Source organism: Fusarium oxysporum, chromosome 5 (genome assembly GCF_000149955.1).
Source record: "Fusarium oxysporum f. sp. lycopersici 4287 chromosome 5, whole genome shotgun sequence".
Classification (NCBI taxonomy): Eukaryota; Fungi; Ascomycota; class Sordariomycetes; order Hypocreales; family Nectriaceae; genus Fusarium; species Fusarium oxysporum.
Genome location: NC_030990.1, coordinates 2795274 through 2813500, shown reverse-complemented (window position 1 = coordinate 2813500; position 18227 = coordinate 2795274). Strand labels below are relative to the sequence as shown.

The 18227-nt window shown below is 49.4% G+C and overlaps 6 protein-coding genes across 13 annotated transcripts; 2 read left to right on the top strand and 4 right to left on the bottom strand.

The window, feature by feature from the left end:
• Positions 1-521: 521 nt before the first annotated feature.
• On the top strand, positions 522-4516 carry FOXG_01989 (uncharacterized protein). 2 transcript variants are annotated; one of them, XM_018379169.1, is made up of 2 exons: positions 522-854; positions 1158-4516. In XM_018379169.1, the coding sequence occupies exons 1-2, from the start codon at positions 732-734 to the stop codon at positions 2532-2534; spliced, it is 1500 nt and encodes a 499-aa protein (XP_018235187.1). In that variant the 5' UTR covers positions 522-731; the 3' UTR covers positions 2535-4516. The 2 variants fall into 2 exon arrangements, with proteins under 2 accessions (XP_018235187.1, XP_018235188.1); XM_018379170.1 differs by having other exon boundaries at positions 566-854; positions 1189-2904.
• FOXG_01988 (uncharacterized protein) lies at positions 996-4538 on the bottom strand. 2 transcript variants are annotated; one of them, XM_018379168.1, is made up of 3 exons: positions 4434-4532; positions 3461-4373; positions 2548-3399 (listed from the first exon to the last, which is right to left on the bottom strand). In XM_018379168.1, exons 2-3 carry the CDS (start codon positions 4210-4212, stop codon positions 2994-2996), a joined length of 1158 nt encoding a protein of 385 aa, XP_018235186.1. In that variant the 5' UTR covers positions 4213-4373; positions 4434-4532; the 3' UTR covers positions 2548-2993. The 2 variants fall into 2 exon arrangements, with proteins under 2 accessions (XP_018235185.1, XP_018235186.1); XM_018379167.1 differs by having other exon boundaries at positions 996-3399; positions 3461-4538.
• Positions 4539-4709: 171 nt separating this feature from the next.
• FOXG_01987 (uncharacterized protein) lies at positions 4710-7620 on the bottom strand. Of its 2 annotated transcripts, XM_018379165.1 has the most exons (4): positions 7399-7620; positions 6124-7253; positions 5376-6071; positions 4710-5318 (listed from the first exon to the last, which is right to left on the bottom strand). In XM_018379165.1, exons 2-4 carry the CDS (start codon positions 7047-7049, stop codon positions 4769-4771), a joined length of 2172 nt encoding a protein of 723 aa, XP_018235183.1. In that variant the 5' UTR covers positions 7050-7253; positions 7399-7620; the 3' UTR covers positions 4710-4768. The 2 variants fall into 2 exon arrangements, with proteins under 2 accessions (XP_018235183.1, XP_018235184.1); XM_018379166.1 differs by lacking the exon at positions 7399-7620 and having other exon boundaries at positions 6124-7297.
• Positions 7621-8080: 460 nt separating this feature from the next.
• On the bottom strand, positions 8081-10935 carry FOXG_01986 (uncharacterized protein). 3 transcript variants are annotated; one of them, XM_018379164.1, is made up of 4 exons: positions 10908-10930; positions 10449-10846; positions 8529-10389; positions 8081-8477 (listed from the first exon to the last, which is right to left on the bottom strand). In XM_018379164.1, the coding sequence occupies exons 2-3, from the start codon at positions 10766-10768 to the stop codon at positions 9210-9212; spliced, it is 1500 nt and encodes a 499-aa protein (XP_018235182.1). In that variant the 5' UTR covers positions 10769-10846; positions 10908-10930; the 3' UTR covers positions 8081-8477; positions 8529-9209. The 3 variants fall into 3 exon arrangements, with proteins under 3 accessions (XP_018235182.1, XP_018235181.1, XP_018235180.1); XM_018379163.1 differs by having other exon boundaries at positions 10449-10935; XM_018379162.1 differs by having other exon boundaries at positions 8081-10389; positions 10449-10935.
• An 832-nt stretch (positions 10936-11767) lies between these two features.
• On the top strand, positions 11768-14273 carry FOXG_01985 (ATP-dependent RNA helicase eIF4A). The gene is made up of 4 exons (XM_018379161.1): positions 11768-12237; positions 12363-12440; positions 12498-12922; positions 12975-14273. Exons 1-4 carry the CDS (start codon positions 12204-12206, stop codon positions 13626-13628), a joined length of 1191 nt encoding a protein of 396 aa, XP_018235179.1. The 5' UTR covers positions 11768-12203; the 3' UTR covers positions 13629-14273.
• Positions 13938-17825, bottom strand: FOXG_01984 (uncharacterized protein; the record flags this gene model as incomplete). Of its 3 annotated transcripts, none has more annotated exons than XM_018379159.1 (4): positions 13938-15390; positions 15443-15748; positions 15806-16194; positions 16266-17825. In XM_018379159.1, 4 exons carry the CDS (start codon positions 16276-16278, stop codon positions 14641-14643), a joined length of 1458 nt encoding a protein of 485 aa, XP_018235177.1. In that variant the 3' UTR covers positions 13938-14640. The 3 variants fall into 3 exon arrangements, with proteins under 3 accessions (XP_018235177.1, XP_018235178.1, XP_018235176.1); XM_018379160.1 differs by having other exon boundaries at positions 16598-17825; XM_018379158.1 differs by having other exon boundaries at positions 14015-15390; positions 15806-16513.
• Positions 17826-18227: the final 402 nt, after the last annotated feature.

Genomic DNA, 18227 nt, shown 5'->3' with positions numbered 1-18227 from the left:
GGGGTAATTATGCTCAAATCCAAAACATGCTACCCCAAGGTATTATAATTATTATCTAATAAGATTATCAGACTAACAAAGACGAGGTCACCCAGACAAACTGTTTCATCTGTAAAGTGGTCTCCATTCTCGTCACCTTATTTGGTACTACCTATCACAGCGCGCGATACATCTATAGGGTAGCTTTGACTTCTATATTAGCATTGCCCCGGCCTGTGCTTCACCTCCATAATCCGCTCTGGAGGGGCCGAGACTTCGTGCTAGGTACCTAGACAAGGAAGCGCCTACTGCCAGCACATGGTGCGTCAGACCACATAACATACCTAGGTAGGTAGAAGCAGAGCTTGAGAACATCGAACGTGGAGCCAATAGAGCCGCATCGTCATGTCCCGGCCCTCTTGCGAATCACGAACTTTCCGCTCCGAAGTGGCTCGGCTCTAGATTACTGAAATCGTCCCGTCCTCCAGAAGCAACAACACCATCACCCGCTGGAAGGACCCTAAATTTTAGCTGCCTGCCTACCGTACCCGCTGTTGCATACAAACAGGCCAATCAGTGTCATTATCTCTCCACTTTGCTACCGCCTTGCTCTGGCAACAGCACTCCTGTCGGGATCTAGCAAATCTCTTCCTCTTTCTTCCCCATCTAATAAATATTTCATCTCCTCTTCTTATTTTCAACTTTCCTCTTCTTCTTCTCTTTCTCTATCGCATTCACTCACAGCCAAGGGCATGGCATATCTTCATCTTGCGCACACGTTGGCAGATGCTTTCAACGCCCTTGCTGATGAAGTCCAGACCTTGACAGATCGAAAGACCGTCTTGGAGCACAAGCTTCGCTTTGCTCATGAACAGGTAAGAATAAATGTTTTTTGCCCCCATGCAGTAGTTCCAAGCCTAGAACCCGGCTTTTTCCACTACCTGTCTACATATCCTGGGCTGCGCAACCTCCTGGGATTGTTTCGGCGATACCGGAGCTGTCGGCTTCTTCCCCCAACCAAGTCAGCATGATGAATATCATTAGCTCTAGATCAAGAGCATCAGGATGAATGACCCTGTTGCCGAGATTGATAACCTATTTTTCTGATATCTGACCTATCAACATCTTTTCCTCCATCGTCTGCAATGGACTCGTCGCTGACTCGAAACCAAAAACAGTTCCAGTATCTGGCTGACAAATATGCTCCAGCCGCGCCAGAAATAGCTGATACCCTGGCTAAGCTCCAGATACCTCCGTATACACCTGTTGATAATTCATTGCCTGTCCCTCTTCCACGCGCGTACAGCTCCGGTTCCCAACACCAGCTTGCCCTCGTCATCCGTGACGGACGCCGAGTAGCTAATCAGCTTGCCTCGCTGGGCGAAGCGAGTAAAACCACTGGCACTGGCTCCAGCAGAGAGACCGAGTCGCAACCTTCCCACGTAGCCACTTCCATGTCGACAGCGCTAGAACAAGACTTCACGGTCCAAGGAAAGAAGGGCCATCTTCAATGCCCGTTCTCCAAGCCTGCCACGGCTAGCGGCTCTGGGGTCCGCGACGAAGATGCACAGGACACAACTCCGCATCATTCGACGGACCCTATCTGCGCAGCCATGTACGAAGAATCTACTTCTCAGCAAGCCCGCACAAACACAAACGGCTCATCAGCCGTCAAGTGTCCCATTCGTTACATGGACAAACACTCTGCTGAGGAGATCGCCCACTATGTTGAGACACACAAACATGAACTCCCCCGAAGCCATGAAGTTTGCCTCCGCCGGTACCAACGTGACGAAGATCAAATCAAGAAGATAGATTCCAAATATGGCGATATAGTGAGCATGATTGAAGGGCTGGGTCAGCTTCACCAACCCATGCTACCCGAGGCTGAACAGGATCCGAATCGACCAAATGATGTGGCCCAGCCATCTAATGAAAGAGTTGAGAACTGGGCACAGGCTGTTAGTGTAAACTCGGACCCGGATAACACACAGGTGCCGACTCGGGAGGATGGAGACCGGCAGAGTCATTTCGATCGGCCCCTCAAGGAAGTACGCGTTGGAGAATCGCCCAGTCGGCCTTGGGGAATTTCTATTCCAGTCTACGACCTCTCGGGCCAAGGCGACGACCAACCTCTCTCACCACCACCAGCGCCTGTCTGCATGCCGATTTCAGCTCAAGCTGCAGCCAGTGCCCAAGAATCAATAAAGAAGACGCCAGGCAAATGTCCATTTGATCATACAAAATTGGCTGCCATGGGGATGCCCTCACCATTCAAACATGACACCCCCCCTCAGGTACCAGAACACACGGTTTCATCTTCACCTCACAAGGAGGGCGGGCCCCCTCCACCCCCTCCACATCAACATCAACATCAACATCAATACCAATACCAACATCAACATACGGCACCTCCTCAACCTGCCTTCATCAACCCTGATATGACCAAAGGGACAAACAACGGACCTCAAATGATCTTCACTGGGCCTGTTTTCATTGGGTATCCAATGGACCAGGCTATACAATTTATGAACCAATATACAGGGAACCAGTAATTCTCATAATGGTGGTGTTTTCACTTTTCAGTTTTCGCATTGGGACGAGAATGCATAAGCGACGGCGTTGGCGAATTTGATTTTATGGGATGCAAGCGATGCTATTACGGAAGTCTTTGTAAATTTTATTTCAACACATACTGATCGAGCGGACGTAGCAGCCGCAGGTTGCAATTGATTGCATGCTTTGATTGTAGCGTAGCGATATCCAACATTGGCTCTGGTGGTTTTGAAAAAGCAGTTGATTCAAACGCATGATCGCCCTCTATTATCCCAATGACTCCCGAATACTGACGGCCAGGAATCCTCCATTATTGAGATGTCCAAAACGCCTTCTAGTCCATTTAAAAATGTATAATCAATATAACCGAGCCGTGTCCCAATATCCGCACCTTAGTATCGAATGATCTTGTCATTACTATTCCCAACCTGAGTCGAGCTTCCCGTTAGAATGTGACTTCATACCCTTTGGTTCCCCCTCTTATTGGTGTCTCCCTCATCCTCTTCATCATCATCGTGATATCTGCCCTCTGTACCATCTCTTCCCCACAGTGAAATATCATCGTCCGACATTAGCACGGCTGCATCTTCAGGATCCATGAGCATCGAGTTTTCAGAGTCTACATAGCCAGCCTCGCCCTCCTCAGCTGATAGACCTGTAGGTTCAAGGCCTTCTTGACGCGCGAGCTCTTCGGCGCGAGCCATAGTACGACGGTAAATGATAAGGCCAACAATAAGACCGACGGCAGCACCCAAAATCATGCTTAAATAATTGATGGCTTTGCTACCGGCGGACATCTTATCGCCCTTCTCAGCTAGCAGAGCAAGACGACTGCCGATGAAAACGTGGACGAGCAGTTTGGGGCTGAAATCATATTGGCATCAGCGATCAGGACCGGGCAAATACCATTCATTAGTGAACATACCTTGACAATGCTGTGGAAATGGTAAACGCCAGAGGTGTAATGCTAGGAATAGTGGCGAGGAAACCATTGCTCAAACTGAATGGAAGTGGACAGAATCGGATAGCCGTAAGATACCAAATTCCCTCCTGGCGCAACACTTGACCCAGAGCGACAAAGCGATGATCCCGACCAACCATGCGATCAACATAGCCGCTTAAAACAGTCCTGCTCGCGAGGAACGCACAAAGGGCGCCAGCCGTACATCCGGATGCAACAATGGGCCAGCCTAAGGGAAACCCATACACGAAACCCGCGATTGTGCTCGCGGTCGAGTATCCAACAATAGGAGGGAACGAAGTGATGAAGACCAGCAGAAAGGCCAGAGTCCAACCTCCTGGAAGAGCGCGCCACTGCTCGGCCTTTGGCTCAAGCCATTTGAAGAAGACATGCGAGTAGATAATAGCCAAAATGCCAAGCACACCCGCTGCGACAACGCCTACAAGGGCAAGAACCCGCTGAAGAGGTGACAGGCGCAGATACACCTTCAGAACCTGCTCACCAAGCAGATTGACCGAGCCCCAGATGCGGCGCACGAAGCTCGTCTTACCACCGCCAGCATAGCTACTACTCGCGCGACGACGATTCATGAGCGGGTTCGATAAACGGCGGCTCGAGGACGTGGCAGACCAGGGAGGACGGCTTGGCGAGGGAGATGAGCCGCGGTCTGGAGACAGGGCGAGAGCCTGGGCGGTTGAGTTGTAATCCGCAGGCATCTTTAATGAATAGATCTGGAGTTTCGATTGACTGAGTTGGAGTTGGAGTTGGAGTTGAATTTTGACGGGGGCTATGTGGCCATGTCTGTGTATTGGGTTTCGATATAGGTGAGATTCGGAACGCGCGGATGGAAATGAGGTTATAGTGAGAGATTGAGGACCTTGAGGTTAGGGTCAGGATGGCTTTCCGGTGGTATAGAAGATCAGGGCCCCGAATTCACCAGTCAGCAATCGTATTGTCGCATTCGATATCGCTCGAAGAAGATCTAATGGCGATGTTGTTGAGCTGGAATTGTCGTCGTCGTTTCATTGGGGCTGCACCAAAGTTACATGACGTTGCTAGTCTAAGCGAATCTGGAGCGGAACGGCCCTGCTGAGTATGGCGCTAATCCTGTTCTGTCAAGTACATGGGCTTGTATATATCAAAGGATATCAAAGTCAATCTAAGGTAGGTACCTAGTAAATAAATCGACAGGTATCACATGCAACTTTCAAGACATTGGCTTATAGAACGGAGTCTGATTTTACTGCTTTCTTCTATTTACGTCTCGCGTTGTCATCGACGGCCGCTTGGCCCCTTGGGCGGATCACGCACCAGGAGTCTGACTTTGCCGTCGCCAATCTCGACGCCTTGGCTTAGAATGTCCACCTCTTCTTTACCATCTGATTCGCCCTCCTTAGCGAGAGACTTGTCCCAGCTACGAGCATCGATTCCCAGGATACCCCCCATATTATTGCGGTCTCCAGGAACAGAGAACTCCCGGTACGCATACCTCCACTCGTTGAGAAAGTTCCGGATCGCCCTGCCAACCTTATCCTTTCCGTTCTTACTGTGGTGTCCAGAGCCGGTGATGGCGTAAATGGGTTGCGACTCCCTGCCGTTTTCCATCAAAACCTTTTCGAGGTACTCGACAGCTTCTTCAGGGTGAAGGCCGTGAAGATCAACATACAATTCCAAACCATTGGAGTTGCCCCTGTTACGTTCCTCGTACAGTTCTTTTGCAGCCTCGCGATGAGCTTTGCGCATAAGATCGTTCTCGCTTTGTCCTCGCAGGCTGAGAGCTTTAGCCGCCCTAGCGTCATTGCGATTCCAGGCTTGCGCAGCGCTGTGACAGCCAGTCAGTACACGGGAAACCCCCAATTCTTACTGCGAGAAAACACACCTTTGAAGAAACTTATTACGAAGGCCGCCGTGCTTAATAGCCTCTTGTCGAGCCTTCAAATATGCCTTGTTAGCACGCTCACCGGTCTCCAGCCACGGGATATGTTTAGGACTGGGGATGGCCTGAGCTGCAGCGCTGTTTTCCCCATTTCGTGCAACTGTCGAGCTTCCATTGCGCCCCAGCCCTCTCTTGAGATCGGGACGGACAGGGGTGGGTGAGGGAGACATCTTGACGATATCAGCCAGAGAATTAGGCGCGTTGTTCTCTTTGTGCGAATGTCCATGGCCACCTCGCTTGCCGTGATGCTTCTTGCCTTGCTTGATAGATGCAGAACCCAGTGAAGGGAAGGCATCGTTGTCATCTAGAGCAGGGGCGGAGATATCTGGTTCTCTGGTTTGATGTCGACTGCTAGGGCGAGATCGAGCACGGGGACTGGAAGTTCCCTGGAAATGTTTCAAGCCTGGTGGTGGCGTGATGCCCACAGCAGGGATACTGTTGCTACCAGCGAAACCACTTAGATGATCGGGGGTTCCAGGTCTTAGAGAAGGGAAAGAGTTAAGATCCGCCAACTGTAAACCGCCGTGCTTTGATGGTGGCGTACTGGCCCCATCGAGGGCGAGCTTATTCATAAGTTTGGTAGGATCATGCGAGAAAATACATGTCTCTCCTGCCAAGCAATTCCCCATGACCCAATATCTGCAAGAGAAATGTTAGCTTACAACACGGAGGGACTCGCACGAAAACATACTTGCAAAGGTGGTTGCTGAGATCATGGCTGAATCGGCAATCGGCACGCAAGCACGAACCAGTCGACATATAGAACTTGCAAATAACGCCCGACTTCGATTGACCTAAAGGAGTAGTAGGGCGATCCACGGATTTCCCAATCAAGACGTTTTTGGGTTCTTCCAATGAAACACCACCGGGCTGATTGTCCCCTGCTTGGCTTTCCATAAAGGAGACAATAGTTGCGCTGAGATCATAACCATTCTGCGCGAGAGCAGCTTCGATCTCATCGTCCGATTTTGTCTGCCCGAGGATGGAACGCAACATATCATATGGCGACATATCAGCTGACTGTGCTGACATGGACGAGAACTCGGGGGCTGCTGCGTTGAGAGCACTCGGAGTACCGACAGATGAAGTCACGCTAGCGGCATCATCACTGACGAGCCACTCAACATTTTCCGTCTGGTATTCACCTAGAATCTCTGTGGCCGGGGTCGGGTCGCTAGCAAATTCGTATGCATTCAAATTTGGACTATGAGGAATGACGGGTGTCGCAAGAGCCAGACGTGGCGATGCTCGAGGCGAAGAAAAGGGAGAAACCGTGGAGGAGATTGTCCTGCCAAAGGTGGAGGGAACAAAGCCCGGAGGAGCAAGGGGGCTCACGGCCAGTCTTGGAGAGCCCGACATGGGAGTTGGCGAACCGCGCCAGGAGGCGGGTGAAGGGCGTCGTAAGATCGTCTGTCTTATGGGAGGAGGTGACGCTGATGTGCCGCCGCCGTCACGAAACCGCCAGAGAGCATCTAGTATTGCGTTGTCGAGGGAAGTGCCGGTGAGGCTCGTTTCTTTGCGGAAGAGCTCCTCGAGTCTATCTGTCTTATCCTCGTCTTCCAGTGTTGCATCCTGCAAAATTGCCAAGCACATCTCGAAGTGCTCGTCGGAAACCATGATGTCGACTTGTTTTATTCAATGCGGTTCGAACGGAAAGGAGTCGAAGCTATGGACAGTTTGCTCAGAGCAAGTCGAGGCTCACAATAGCGGAACAGGGGTCTCTAAGCTGATGTGGAGCTGATGCGAAGCGCAGCGGTATCTGGAACCGTGTTTCGAGCTTGTACAGTAGTGTTCTGCGAGAAGAACAAGAAGATGGAGAGGCTACATAGTCTTCGATTAGCTTTGCTGCGTGTAGATAATATAAGAGGTAAGGCGGAGAAGCTGAAGAACGGGCAGATAGTGGAGAGTTGGACATAGAGTCCAGCTCTAGGCCAGATGGCGACGGGGGTTAGCAAATGGAACTCACAGATTAAAAGATATGGCAAGAAAAGCAGAAGGAGGAGAATAGGAATCAAGAATAAGAACGCAGAGGAGACGAAATAAAAGGGAAAGTGAAATTCACAGTGAAGGCGAAAACAAAGAGAAGCGCAAGCGCATTCAAGCAAAAGATTAATTAGGTACAACGGTGAAAAGGAGGAGGAGAGGATGGGAGATGATGCAGTGTTAGGGACAGCTTTAGACTAGTCCAATCACTAAGGTAATAGAAAGGTGGAGGGCGGACGGGAAGCCGAGTGGGGAGTACACGGCCCCCGGGAAGCCTTCAGGGAGACGAGATGCTAAGCTGTAGAGGGTTCGTGAATCAACTACAGTGGCTAAGCTAGGGGTGGCATGTTGAGGAAAGCTACCATGGTAGTATGGATGGAGTGGAGGTGCACCCCATCTCCATCACAAGTGTTATTTGTTGATTAATAAGTTAGGGGGAAAGTGATTCAGATCGTGTTTCGGAATTGCAAGGCGTCGGCTCTGTTAGCAGAGACATCCAGTATAAGCGTGTATGTGTACATTGGCTGATTGGTACCTAAAGTAAATAACTGGCAGCCCGGACAGAATGAGGCAAACGTGAGAAGTTAGATTCGTTATTGCTCTCTGATTACTTGCATAAGGCTAAATGTAAGGAAATATATATGGCACTATCGAGCAAGAGACAGGGCTATTAAAGGTTGGATATAGGCTGAAGACAAGTTTGGCACTTTCAATATAATACAATCACCATTGTCCTGTTGTTTAAACTTTCAGTCGCCTTACTTCTAGCTGGGCACTCATTCAGCCAAGTTAGCCCAGTCCTGCATTCCATCACGTATTCGACGATGGCTGTCTGCTCTCACGTTTACCGCATGTGATCAAAGCCATCTTAGTTGCTATTTTAGTTCATGGGGCATTTTTCTTCTTTTCCTTTTTTTCTTTCTTTTCTTTCTTTTCTTTCTTGGCCATGACAGACACGATAAAGTCGGCTCCTAGTACGAGACGAGGTATACAACTATAGTAGAACACAAATTTCAGGGACAGAGAACCTCTCCTTTCCTCCGTTTTGGCAAGGTCATGTCACTACCTAGATCTTAGTAGTGTTTTCAAAGACAAAAAGAAAGTATCACATACCCTGATTGAGTGATTCTGCTGCTGAGTAAGAGTCTAATCGGAACAACAAGTATGGATGTTTCAGTTCTAATGAATAACACATTCTGTCCGTACGCACTTGACTATTCCGTTTGCTCACTCTTCCCTGTCTCTCAGGCGCCACGTTCATGCAACATGCCTAAACTTAATCATTGGACAGAGTGTCGTTCATTATTTAACTGCCAAAGCAACCAAACCATGAACGGGTTGTCGTCAAAGGTTCTGATTGGAAAAAGACCCATGCTTCTTACTAAGCCCATGCCTTCCCAGGTGGTCGTCTTCAACACCATCAGTTCCAGCGGTCTCTGGGTTGGTAGGTTTTATTTTCACCATCAAAACCCTTTTCAATTTTCAATTCCGTAAACCTGGAGGCAAGATACTAAATACCAGGATAACCAAGAAAGACCCAAAGCTTCCCTGGAAGCGCTCTGGCTTCTGTTCAAACATGCCATCTACCGACTGTCAATTGCCCAATTACATCAGGCTCATAGTGGCAACTCTAGTGACTATTCGAAGGTTGCCGAGCGTATCACAGCTCCTGATGTTATATCTTGCAAGATAGGGGGGCTTGCTTCTGCTGACTCCCCCATATTTCGCTACTAAGAAAGGAGTCATAAGTCGCCAACTTGGATTGAATTGCAAGGGTAGAAAGGGTGAGCCTTTCTAGGGTATTTCATCATCATCACCATCGCCCCCGAAACCAAAACTGAAACCATCACCTCCTTCCTGCTCTTGTTCATCATCTATTCCACCAACAGCAGCATCCCATTTACGTTTTTTCCCGCTCTTCTTATCGGCCAGGTCCAGGGCTTTGTCCAGAACTTCTGGATAGCTGCTCTTCATTCTCTCCACGAAGAGTCCAAAAGGATCCGCGACTTTATCATCGAATCCACTGACCTGGTCAGCCTTGTCTCGCAAGAAGGAAACAACTTCTGATACAAGATTTAAGCTCTGTGGCACGAAGTTCTGCGTAAGTGCAATGCCGCTCTCGAGATTAACCACCAGATGCCACCATCCGCTGGGAACATGAAGAATCTCTCCCGCTTCGCAAATACCCTCAACGCAGTCAGGAAGCTGCCGTGCTTCTTCATGAAAAGTGAGAAGCCACTCAGCAATGCTAAGGGGACTGGTGACTTCGCTGCTGTCATCGGAAACATAAACACCGGGCACCTGTGTAGCTGGTGGGAACATTATCCAATACTTGGATCCTTGAATTACAGCGTTCCAAGCACTCGTTGCGTTAGGGTCTTTGTGGAAGGTTGAGCCACTTCGCTCAGGACCGACAATCAGCCATCGATGGGCAGGGCGTTCATCTCCAAGAACCTCGAATAGATCAGGGCCAAAGCAGTCTGGTCTCCAGTATGCAGCGCCTGGCTTCTTACCGACTCTGATCCCCATCTTTTCTGCAAATCTCCGGTCAAAGAGATACAGAGGGCTTTCGTCGCTGTTGTTCTTCATGTATGTGTGATAGGTTGCGAATGGCCAGTCAACAGCCTCAGCACGAAACTCGACCTCAGCAAACATCTGGAGCATGCTATCGATAGTCCACTCCTCATATACTGGCCATTCCTGAATGCATTTGGTAAGCACAAATGGCTGCTCAGTCCATTTCTCAGCATACTGATCGTAAGTCAGGTTCTCGAAGCGACGGATCTGGTTTGCCTTGGGAATATGCGAGGTGAACCGGTTAAGGATGACATGACTGCAGGCAAATGGCCGGTGAAGGACATCTGAAAAGACATTGCTGCAGTCAATTCTGGTCCCTTGGTCACTGGACAAACCTAAAACAGTTGATCTCCATGATCCTTGCCATCGTATATCCTTGCTGTCTGGTGGTGGTGACCTTCACAGAACTTAGTTCAACAGCTACTTCAGAGTGCCTTTATGACTCAAGTGACTTACTGGAGAAAGATAGGCTTCCAAAATTCATCGGAGTGGCAAAAGGCGTATAAGAATTTGCAGGTGTGGCCAAGCTTCAGGAGAGCCACAGCATCAAACTGCTCTAGTACAAGCGAGATAACCTCGTCTGGCAGAAGTCTCCAGCTCCCAATTGAGCGCCTCGCATTGCGACCCGTGAAGAAATACTGGTTGCCTAATGGCTTGAGCCCTAGTGGATGAGGAGGAATTGAGTCACTTTGGAGAGTTGACTCATATGTGTCGTTTCTCCTATCACAGAGTGAATCATGATGGCCAGTGCCATTGCTGACGATGGCTGAAGGCATTTGAGCGTCGAGTCCGCGGTTGCCTGCTATAGAAAATATGAAAGAAGTAACTTGTAGAGAGAAAATCGGAAGAACCCGCTAAAAATCAAAACTCATGAGCAAAACAAGACTGAATTGTATGATACGATAAGTCAGGTACCTCTACGTTGAAATCAGCTACAGCGAGTTCTAATTTAGTGTGGGCGGAAGAAAAATTCGGCTGAGGAATGGTTTCCGGTAACAGCCTTACGGGGAAAGATGAGACTAGAGTTACACTGCAGCTTGACTCTTGCTCAAAAGTGAGGCTACGCGGACTTTCCATACTCTTCACTTCAGGTGCCTGATCATAGGTATTTGACGATTGTTCATTGCATAGTTTGTTAAACCACTGACTACATTACCTTATAACAAGCTGAGTGATTAACAGAAGGCCAAATTGATATGGGTTATCATTCCTCTCAGCGAACGAGGGGAAACCTTGGATATGTGGTAAAAGATGACAACCCCGAAGATTGATAAACCACTCTCTACAGTATTGAGATATAATTGTTACATAGTGCATTTGCAACAGGAAATACACTATTTTGTGAACAATAGTTTCATAACAGAAGTGGGAGTCACCCACATCCTTTTTCCGTTCCCTGTACCTTAGAGGCACTAGGCAGTTATCATGTTTACATGGGTCAACCTATGACAAGCTTCTCATTGAAGTTGAGAACAATGACATGGCACATGCCACACACAGGCTACAATCAGTCACTGGAAACACCAAAAAACAGCGTTGTAGGTGGCGGACGATGATCCGTGGGTGGAGGGGCATATTTTTTTCTTTCAAGGTTCTACCGAGGGGCGGGGCATAGTGGGATGGCTGCAGCCTGGGTTATCATAGGTGGTGAACGTGAGGCAAGGAAAAAACTTCTTACGATGCTAGAAAAATCAAAGGTAAAAAAAAAATTTAGAAAAAAAAAATAATAAAATTCCTCGCCGTACTGTACCGTACTGTAAAGACCTTAGACTGGTGGCTGTGACTGGTGAGTGCCCTGCCAATGCAAGGCAGAGACACCGAACCAAATGTACCCTAATCCCGATGCCCCGCTAAGGTCTTCTATCATTGGCCAGTGCCTCTCTTGAGGTAAGCGGGTGGGCAGCAATGAAAAAAATATACTGCCTCCACGACCGCCCCTCATTCGACTTTTTTTTCCTCTTCTCCTTCATACTCCATCCAAAGGAAACAACACAAATAACCATCCCCATCCTAGGTTCTTGTCGATTCTCGTCATTCTCACGAGACTCCTGATCCTAGTCGATACCAGTTTCTTTTCTACCAAACGACACAAAGGCGCAGTCTTCTCGAGTAGAAGTTCTGCCCTCGTTTTTCGCTTCCGTCACCCCGCGATTTATCAACTCTAGATCGAGCTGTGCTTGATCTAGATTTTCCAAAGCCTCAACCGCAAATATGGCTGACAAGGGTCTTGAGGATGTCCCCGAGGGTGAGTTATCGCGTCCTTCACGCTGCCATAGGCTTCGCGATGCGCATGGGTTCCTGAGCGGCTCATGCATTGAGGGCAAGCCACTCGTATCACCAACAGACTTGCTGACCATACATGCCTTGCAGGACAGATCGAGTCCAACTACGACGAGACTGTCGACTCCTTCGATGACATGAACCTCAAGTCTGAGCTCCTCCGAGGTGGTAAGTGTCTCCCGCACCTCAACAAATCCCTCGCATGCCGCTCACAATAATCCTTAGTCTATGCCTACGGTTTCGAGCGTCCCTCTGCTATCCAGCAGCGTGCTATCATGCCCGTTATCAAGGGTCACGATGTCATTGCTCAGGCCCAGTCCGGTACTGGAAAGACCGCCACCTTCTCTATCTCTGTTCTCCAGAAGATCGACACCAACGTCAAGCAGTGCCAGGCTCTGATCCTTGCCCCTACCCGTGAGCTTGCTCAGCAGATCCAGAAGGTCGTTGTTGCCATCGGAGATTTTATGCAAATCGAGTGCCACGCTTGTATCGGTGGTACCAGTGTCCGTGAGGATATGAAGGCCCTTCAGGACGGTCCTCAGGTTGTTGTCGGTACTCCCGGTCGTGTTCAGGACATGATCCAGCGCCGTTTCCTCAAGACCGACAGCATGAAGATGTTCGTTCTCGACGAGGCCGATGAGATGCTTTCTGTAAGGAAAATGACTTCTTATCATTGAGATCCAAATGCTAACATCATCTCAGCGCGGTTTCACCGAGCAGATCTACGATATCTTCCAGCTTCTCCCCCAGTCCACTCAGGTCGTCCTTCTCTCTGCTACCATGCCCCAGGACGTTCTTGAGGTCACCACCAAGTTCATGCGTGACCCTGTCCGCATCTTGGTCAAGAAGGACGAGCTTACCCTGGAGGGTATCAAGCAGTTCTATATTGCCGTCGAGAAGGAGGAGTGGAAGTTGGACACCCTCTCCGATTTGTACGAGACCGTCACCATTACCCAGGCTGTTATCTTCTGCAACACCCGCAGAAAGGTTGACTGGCTCACCGATAAGCTCACTGCTCGTGATTTCACCGTCTCCGCCATGCACGGTGACATGGACCAGGCTCAGCGTGACCTGATCATGAAGGAGTTCCGATCCGGCTCTTCTCGTGTCCTGATCGCCACTGATCTCTTGGCCCGTGGTATCGATGTTCAACAGGTTTCCCTGGTCATCAACTATGATCTCCCTGCCAACCGTGAGAACTACATTCATCGAATTGGTCGTGGTGGTCGTTTCGGCCGAAAGGGTGTCGCCATCAACTTCGTCACCGCTGAGGACGTCCGCATGATGCGTGAGATTGAGCAGTTCTACAGCACCCAGATTGAGGAGATGCCCATGAACGTTGCCGACCTCATCTAAGCTCAATCTAAAAAAAATTTGAAAAAAGCAACACGGGTCTTCCAATATCCGTTACCAGGCTGTCTCATCAGCTATTTACGAGCGGACGATACAGGGCAGCCTGACATCTTTGGGAGGAGCTTACGGAGAAATCTCTTGTGGCAGTTGTTGATAGATCTCGTTTCTAGAGTACCGCGCTGGAAGGGCGGCAGACCTTCCCATACGAGCTGCCGCCGGTCCGGAAGGTGACCGCCGGGGAGGAGGTCAGAACTTCGACTTGGCCGCATGGCAAAAGGCTTCGGGGGCAGTCCTTTGCGCCCTTAATACCTTTGGGGGGTGCATTGGGGGCTACCAAAAGTAATGCAACGGTTTTTTAAACCTGCTTTTTGTCTCTGTTATTTAGGGTGTCGTTATCATGATGAATGTTTTTCTTTTTCTATTTCAAGATTTTGACCAAATTTCGCGTGAATACAAGTGTCGGGTGACTTGATGTGAGGTATCTGAGTTCCGATCTACCTTAATGTTAACATTTCGACATCCATAATTACTATTTATCCATCCACTCTCTAAGTAATAGGCGTCTCTACGGCGTTAACCGACTTGAAGAATGCTCTACCCTTAAAGGTCACTGTGCCGTCGACAAATTAGATACCAATGTGATGATTGAATAAAGTGCCTAATCCGATGGCCTGCAAGGCCCTCGTAAACGAAAGTATTGTGTGTAGCTCGTTATTCCATCGTCTTCATCATCCTCTGCACATGCCCGAATGTACATCCATACCCAAATTACAGTACACTATATACGACTCCTGCTATCTTTGAGGAGAGTGAAACAAAGGAAAAGCCAAAGATAAAGTGCAGCCGAGTCAAATCTTGGACCTGCCCATTGTAACGCCGTGTGTGGTATCGCCGCCCCATGATATGTAAAGTCAAAGAAGCCGTCGCCTAAAGAACGCGGCTGAAGCTCGCTGAGCCAGAACTAACAAATTAATCAAACCTGCGTTTTTTCTTTTCGGAAAACATTCAACACCATCTAGTAGCCCTGACCAAAATGAGTCTGCGTAGGAGGTGGACTCCTGACAGCCTGGCCGGCATAGGCACCAGGGATAGGGACAGCCTCATAAGTGGGTTCATCAGTGCTCACAGGCCCGTGTTGCGAGACTTGAACAGTGGGGATGGCAGGAGGTGAGGCCTCAGTAGGTGTAAAAGCAGACTGATTTAGCTTGGGAGTAGCAGAAGGGGCCTTCATAGGAGGAGCCTGGAGCTTGAAGCCAGTCTCCTGGGGAGCAAATTGAGACTTGGGCTCAGCAAATTGGGTACCAGGCGTGAAGGTGGTGGGGTTCTCGCTGATGTCGGACAGGTTTCGATAGGCAGCGGGAGGGTGACGGGGAGACATGGCATAGGCACTGAGAGCGGGGGACTTGGGGCCGAAGCCGGGAGTGTTGGGAGCAGACTGGCTGCGGAGCTGGGCGAGGTAGAGATCGGATCGAGCACGGTCTCGCATGTCCATAGACTTGAAAAGGCGTCGCTTTGTGTAGTAACGGTAGAAGACGACGCTGTAGAGGAGGATACAGAGAACCTCGATGACCACCTCGATGATGATGCAGATCATGGCCCAGTTCTGAAGACGGCAGACAAGAGCATAGTCGACTTTCTCACCGAAGACTTCAGATCGATGGTTGTTAACACAAGACCAACCCCACATATCCTGGTTTCCGCTGTTGTTCCTTGAGTTCTGGAAAATAACAGCTGTGACAACCCATAGAACCAAGGCAAGAATGAACTATGTAAAGTCAGTGCTTGCTCAAGCCAAGCCCACAAGATGCGTGACTTACCCAGCCAATGGCGAACATGGTATAGTAGGTCCCGACTTTCTCGGCACGTCGATGACCACCTCGACAGTAGGAGATAAAAACAACAATACAAGCGACAAGAGACACGCATGCCATGGCAAGAACAAGTTTCTGGGGCCAGGCGCTGGTGTTCTTGGCCCATGAAGGCATCTTGCTCTGATCAGGCAAAGCTTTGGTAGCGTTAAAGATTGTAAATGAAGCAGAAAGCATGGCAAGGATAATAAGAGAGCAGCTAAAGTTAACACCACGGAGAGCGAACTTGGCCAAGCGGACTCGGGCCTTGATTTTCTGTCAAAGTGTAAGTGGCATGTTTGCAGAGTCAGTTGATATGGCAGAGTTACATACCACATCGCGCGCTTGCTCCTTGTCAGTTGACGCCTCGCGCTTCTCCAGAATATCTTCCTCCCGAAATGTTGGACTCAAGGGGTTCTTGAGATGAGCAGGCGTTCCTGGCACCTTCATGGCACTCTTGAGTGGCGTCTTGGGAGTCATTGGGACGGGAATGGATTCTCGCTGGCCGATGTAGCCAAAACCAACGTCAGCGGGTTGAGGTTGAGCAACGTGCGACTTCTCGGGGTCGGCAAAGGGGGACCGAGCCTCGACAGGTGAGTGAACTGAAGTTGCCTCAGCAAATCGAGGAGTTCGGGGTTTCAGAGAGCCGTCCGAGGATGAGGATTCCGAGGTACCAGGTCGTGCTGAAGCGAGGTTGAGTGCGGCAGGCCGCCTCCTATCTTCTACAGAATCGTCAGTCAGCATTATGGATCGTTGATCGTCGTCAGTTCCCTCCCTCAGATCAGAGACGAACCTGGGCCAGCCATGTTTATAACAGGTAAATGTGTGAGAGGAGAAAGATATCAACAGCAAGATGTGCAAGTGGATGTATAAGAGCTTCGACGCAGTCCAAGCTCGCAACCGTAATAGAACAGAGAAAATTGCAAAAGAACAGAGAGACCAGCTATCAAAGGATTGGGAAAGAGGTCCGGCCCTGGCGGACTCGAGTGGGAAATGGCGAGTTTTGAGGTTGGCGGCAACATAGGGAACCAGGACGCTCATTCGACACCATTAAAACGCCAGCAACGGGACAGGACATGAGAGAGGGAGGGGGGTGCCGAGAATAGTAACAGAGGATGGCCTTACCAGAAAGAAGGGCGGATAGCAGCAAGACTTGTGATAGGCAGATGCCAGCCGCCCGTTAAGTGACTCGGTTTGGATTTAGACGCCCAAGTGATTGTGAAGATGGTAGGTCAAACTCCGCTGGCCTGGTTTTGTCACCGGCGAGTCAGCGCTTGAGAACTTTGCTGAGGTTCGTAACGCCAAGATAAGTATGAACTCTGAGTAGTCTTGGAGAATATAGGATCACGGGCGGGCGAGTCAAATGGAAATAGAGAGGGGATCACAAGAGAGATTTGGGAAAGCTGCGGTGTTATGTGAAGCGGTACTGTATTGTGCGGACAGGGTACCCAGTCCTCCCATGACCCTCGAGACACCAACAAGGCAATTGTTCCATTGAAACAACCATATTCGGCTGGAATTGTCCGGGACATCTTTTGCATGGTACCCGGGTAGGCCCCTCATGTTGATTGCCCATGCTGAGCAATATCACTGGATGGCAGAAGTTGCCCGGCGGTTAAAGGACATGGTGTTGAAGCGTGGATCTTTGATAGAGGGTATCCTTGTTGTCCTATTGGCTGTGCCAGGCAGCCGCTCTTTGGACCCTGGACGTTGATCTGCCGGTCTGATAGGTTACTTCCTGTAGGCGCTTCACATCTTCACCTCTGTATGACCAATCAGCACATTGAGAGCCGTGATGAGCCAGATGGCCATCCAGCCACCTGCAGGCTTCGGCGGCAACAAACGAGTTTTGTTTCGATATGCTGAGATCCATGCTTGAGCTTGGGGGGTGGCCCACCAAGGATGTTGCATTAAGCATCTGTCAGGGTGACTCGGTCCATCCAAGCTTTATTTCAAGCAAATGCATGCGTTTTCCTGTGCACTTCCGGTGGCCAGAGTCTTTATCCATCTTGGCAGCAGCCGAATGAGTGGCTTTTCAGCTCCAAGGCATTGGTCGAGTTGGTAGTTGGTTGCACACGGTATCCGGAAAATTGTCCAAGATGCAGCAATGCAGTCATCGTCGCTCATGGCTGTGCTGTAACAGTGAGACACCATGAACACAACAAGCTATATCCCCATCCAAGGTTACATGTCAAGGCTTTCTAGGAAGGTCAGTGATGATTCGGGATACACAAGTTGATAAAGATAGCATCAAGCCCCATGTCATATGCGAGTATCACTTGAGAGAATTTTGCTAAGTATGTAGCAATTCTCATAAAACCCTCTCACCGTCTTGAGAAGTTGAGCGTTCTTGACTTGAATATTTGATAATCCAAGGAGGCTGGTGCATTCAATATTAACCGCCCCCCCCTTCATCTTGGCGTCTTATCGATAGTGGAAGGTTAAATTCTGGCACGTGATCACCTAGAAACTGTCTACAACATATCATTGCTAATCTGCTCCTAAATCCAGACGCATTGTTAATCATGTATTTGTTAACATCATTATATCCGTAATCCGCTCATTAGTTGAAAGCGTATGAAAATAATGATAGCTTGATTCCGGATTCGTTCCTTGAGTTCCGGGAGGTCGTCTCACAAACCAAGAGCCTGTATGTATAGGTCGATTGATCAGATGAAAAAAAAAAGAGGAGGGTTCGAGACAAGGTACGCCTCAATAGGCAATGATCATTCCGAGGCCATGAGGGGCCTTCAAG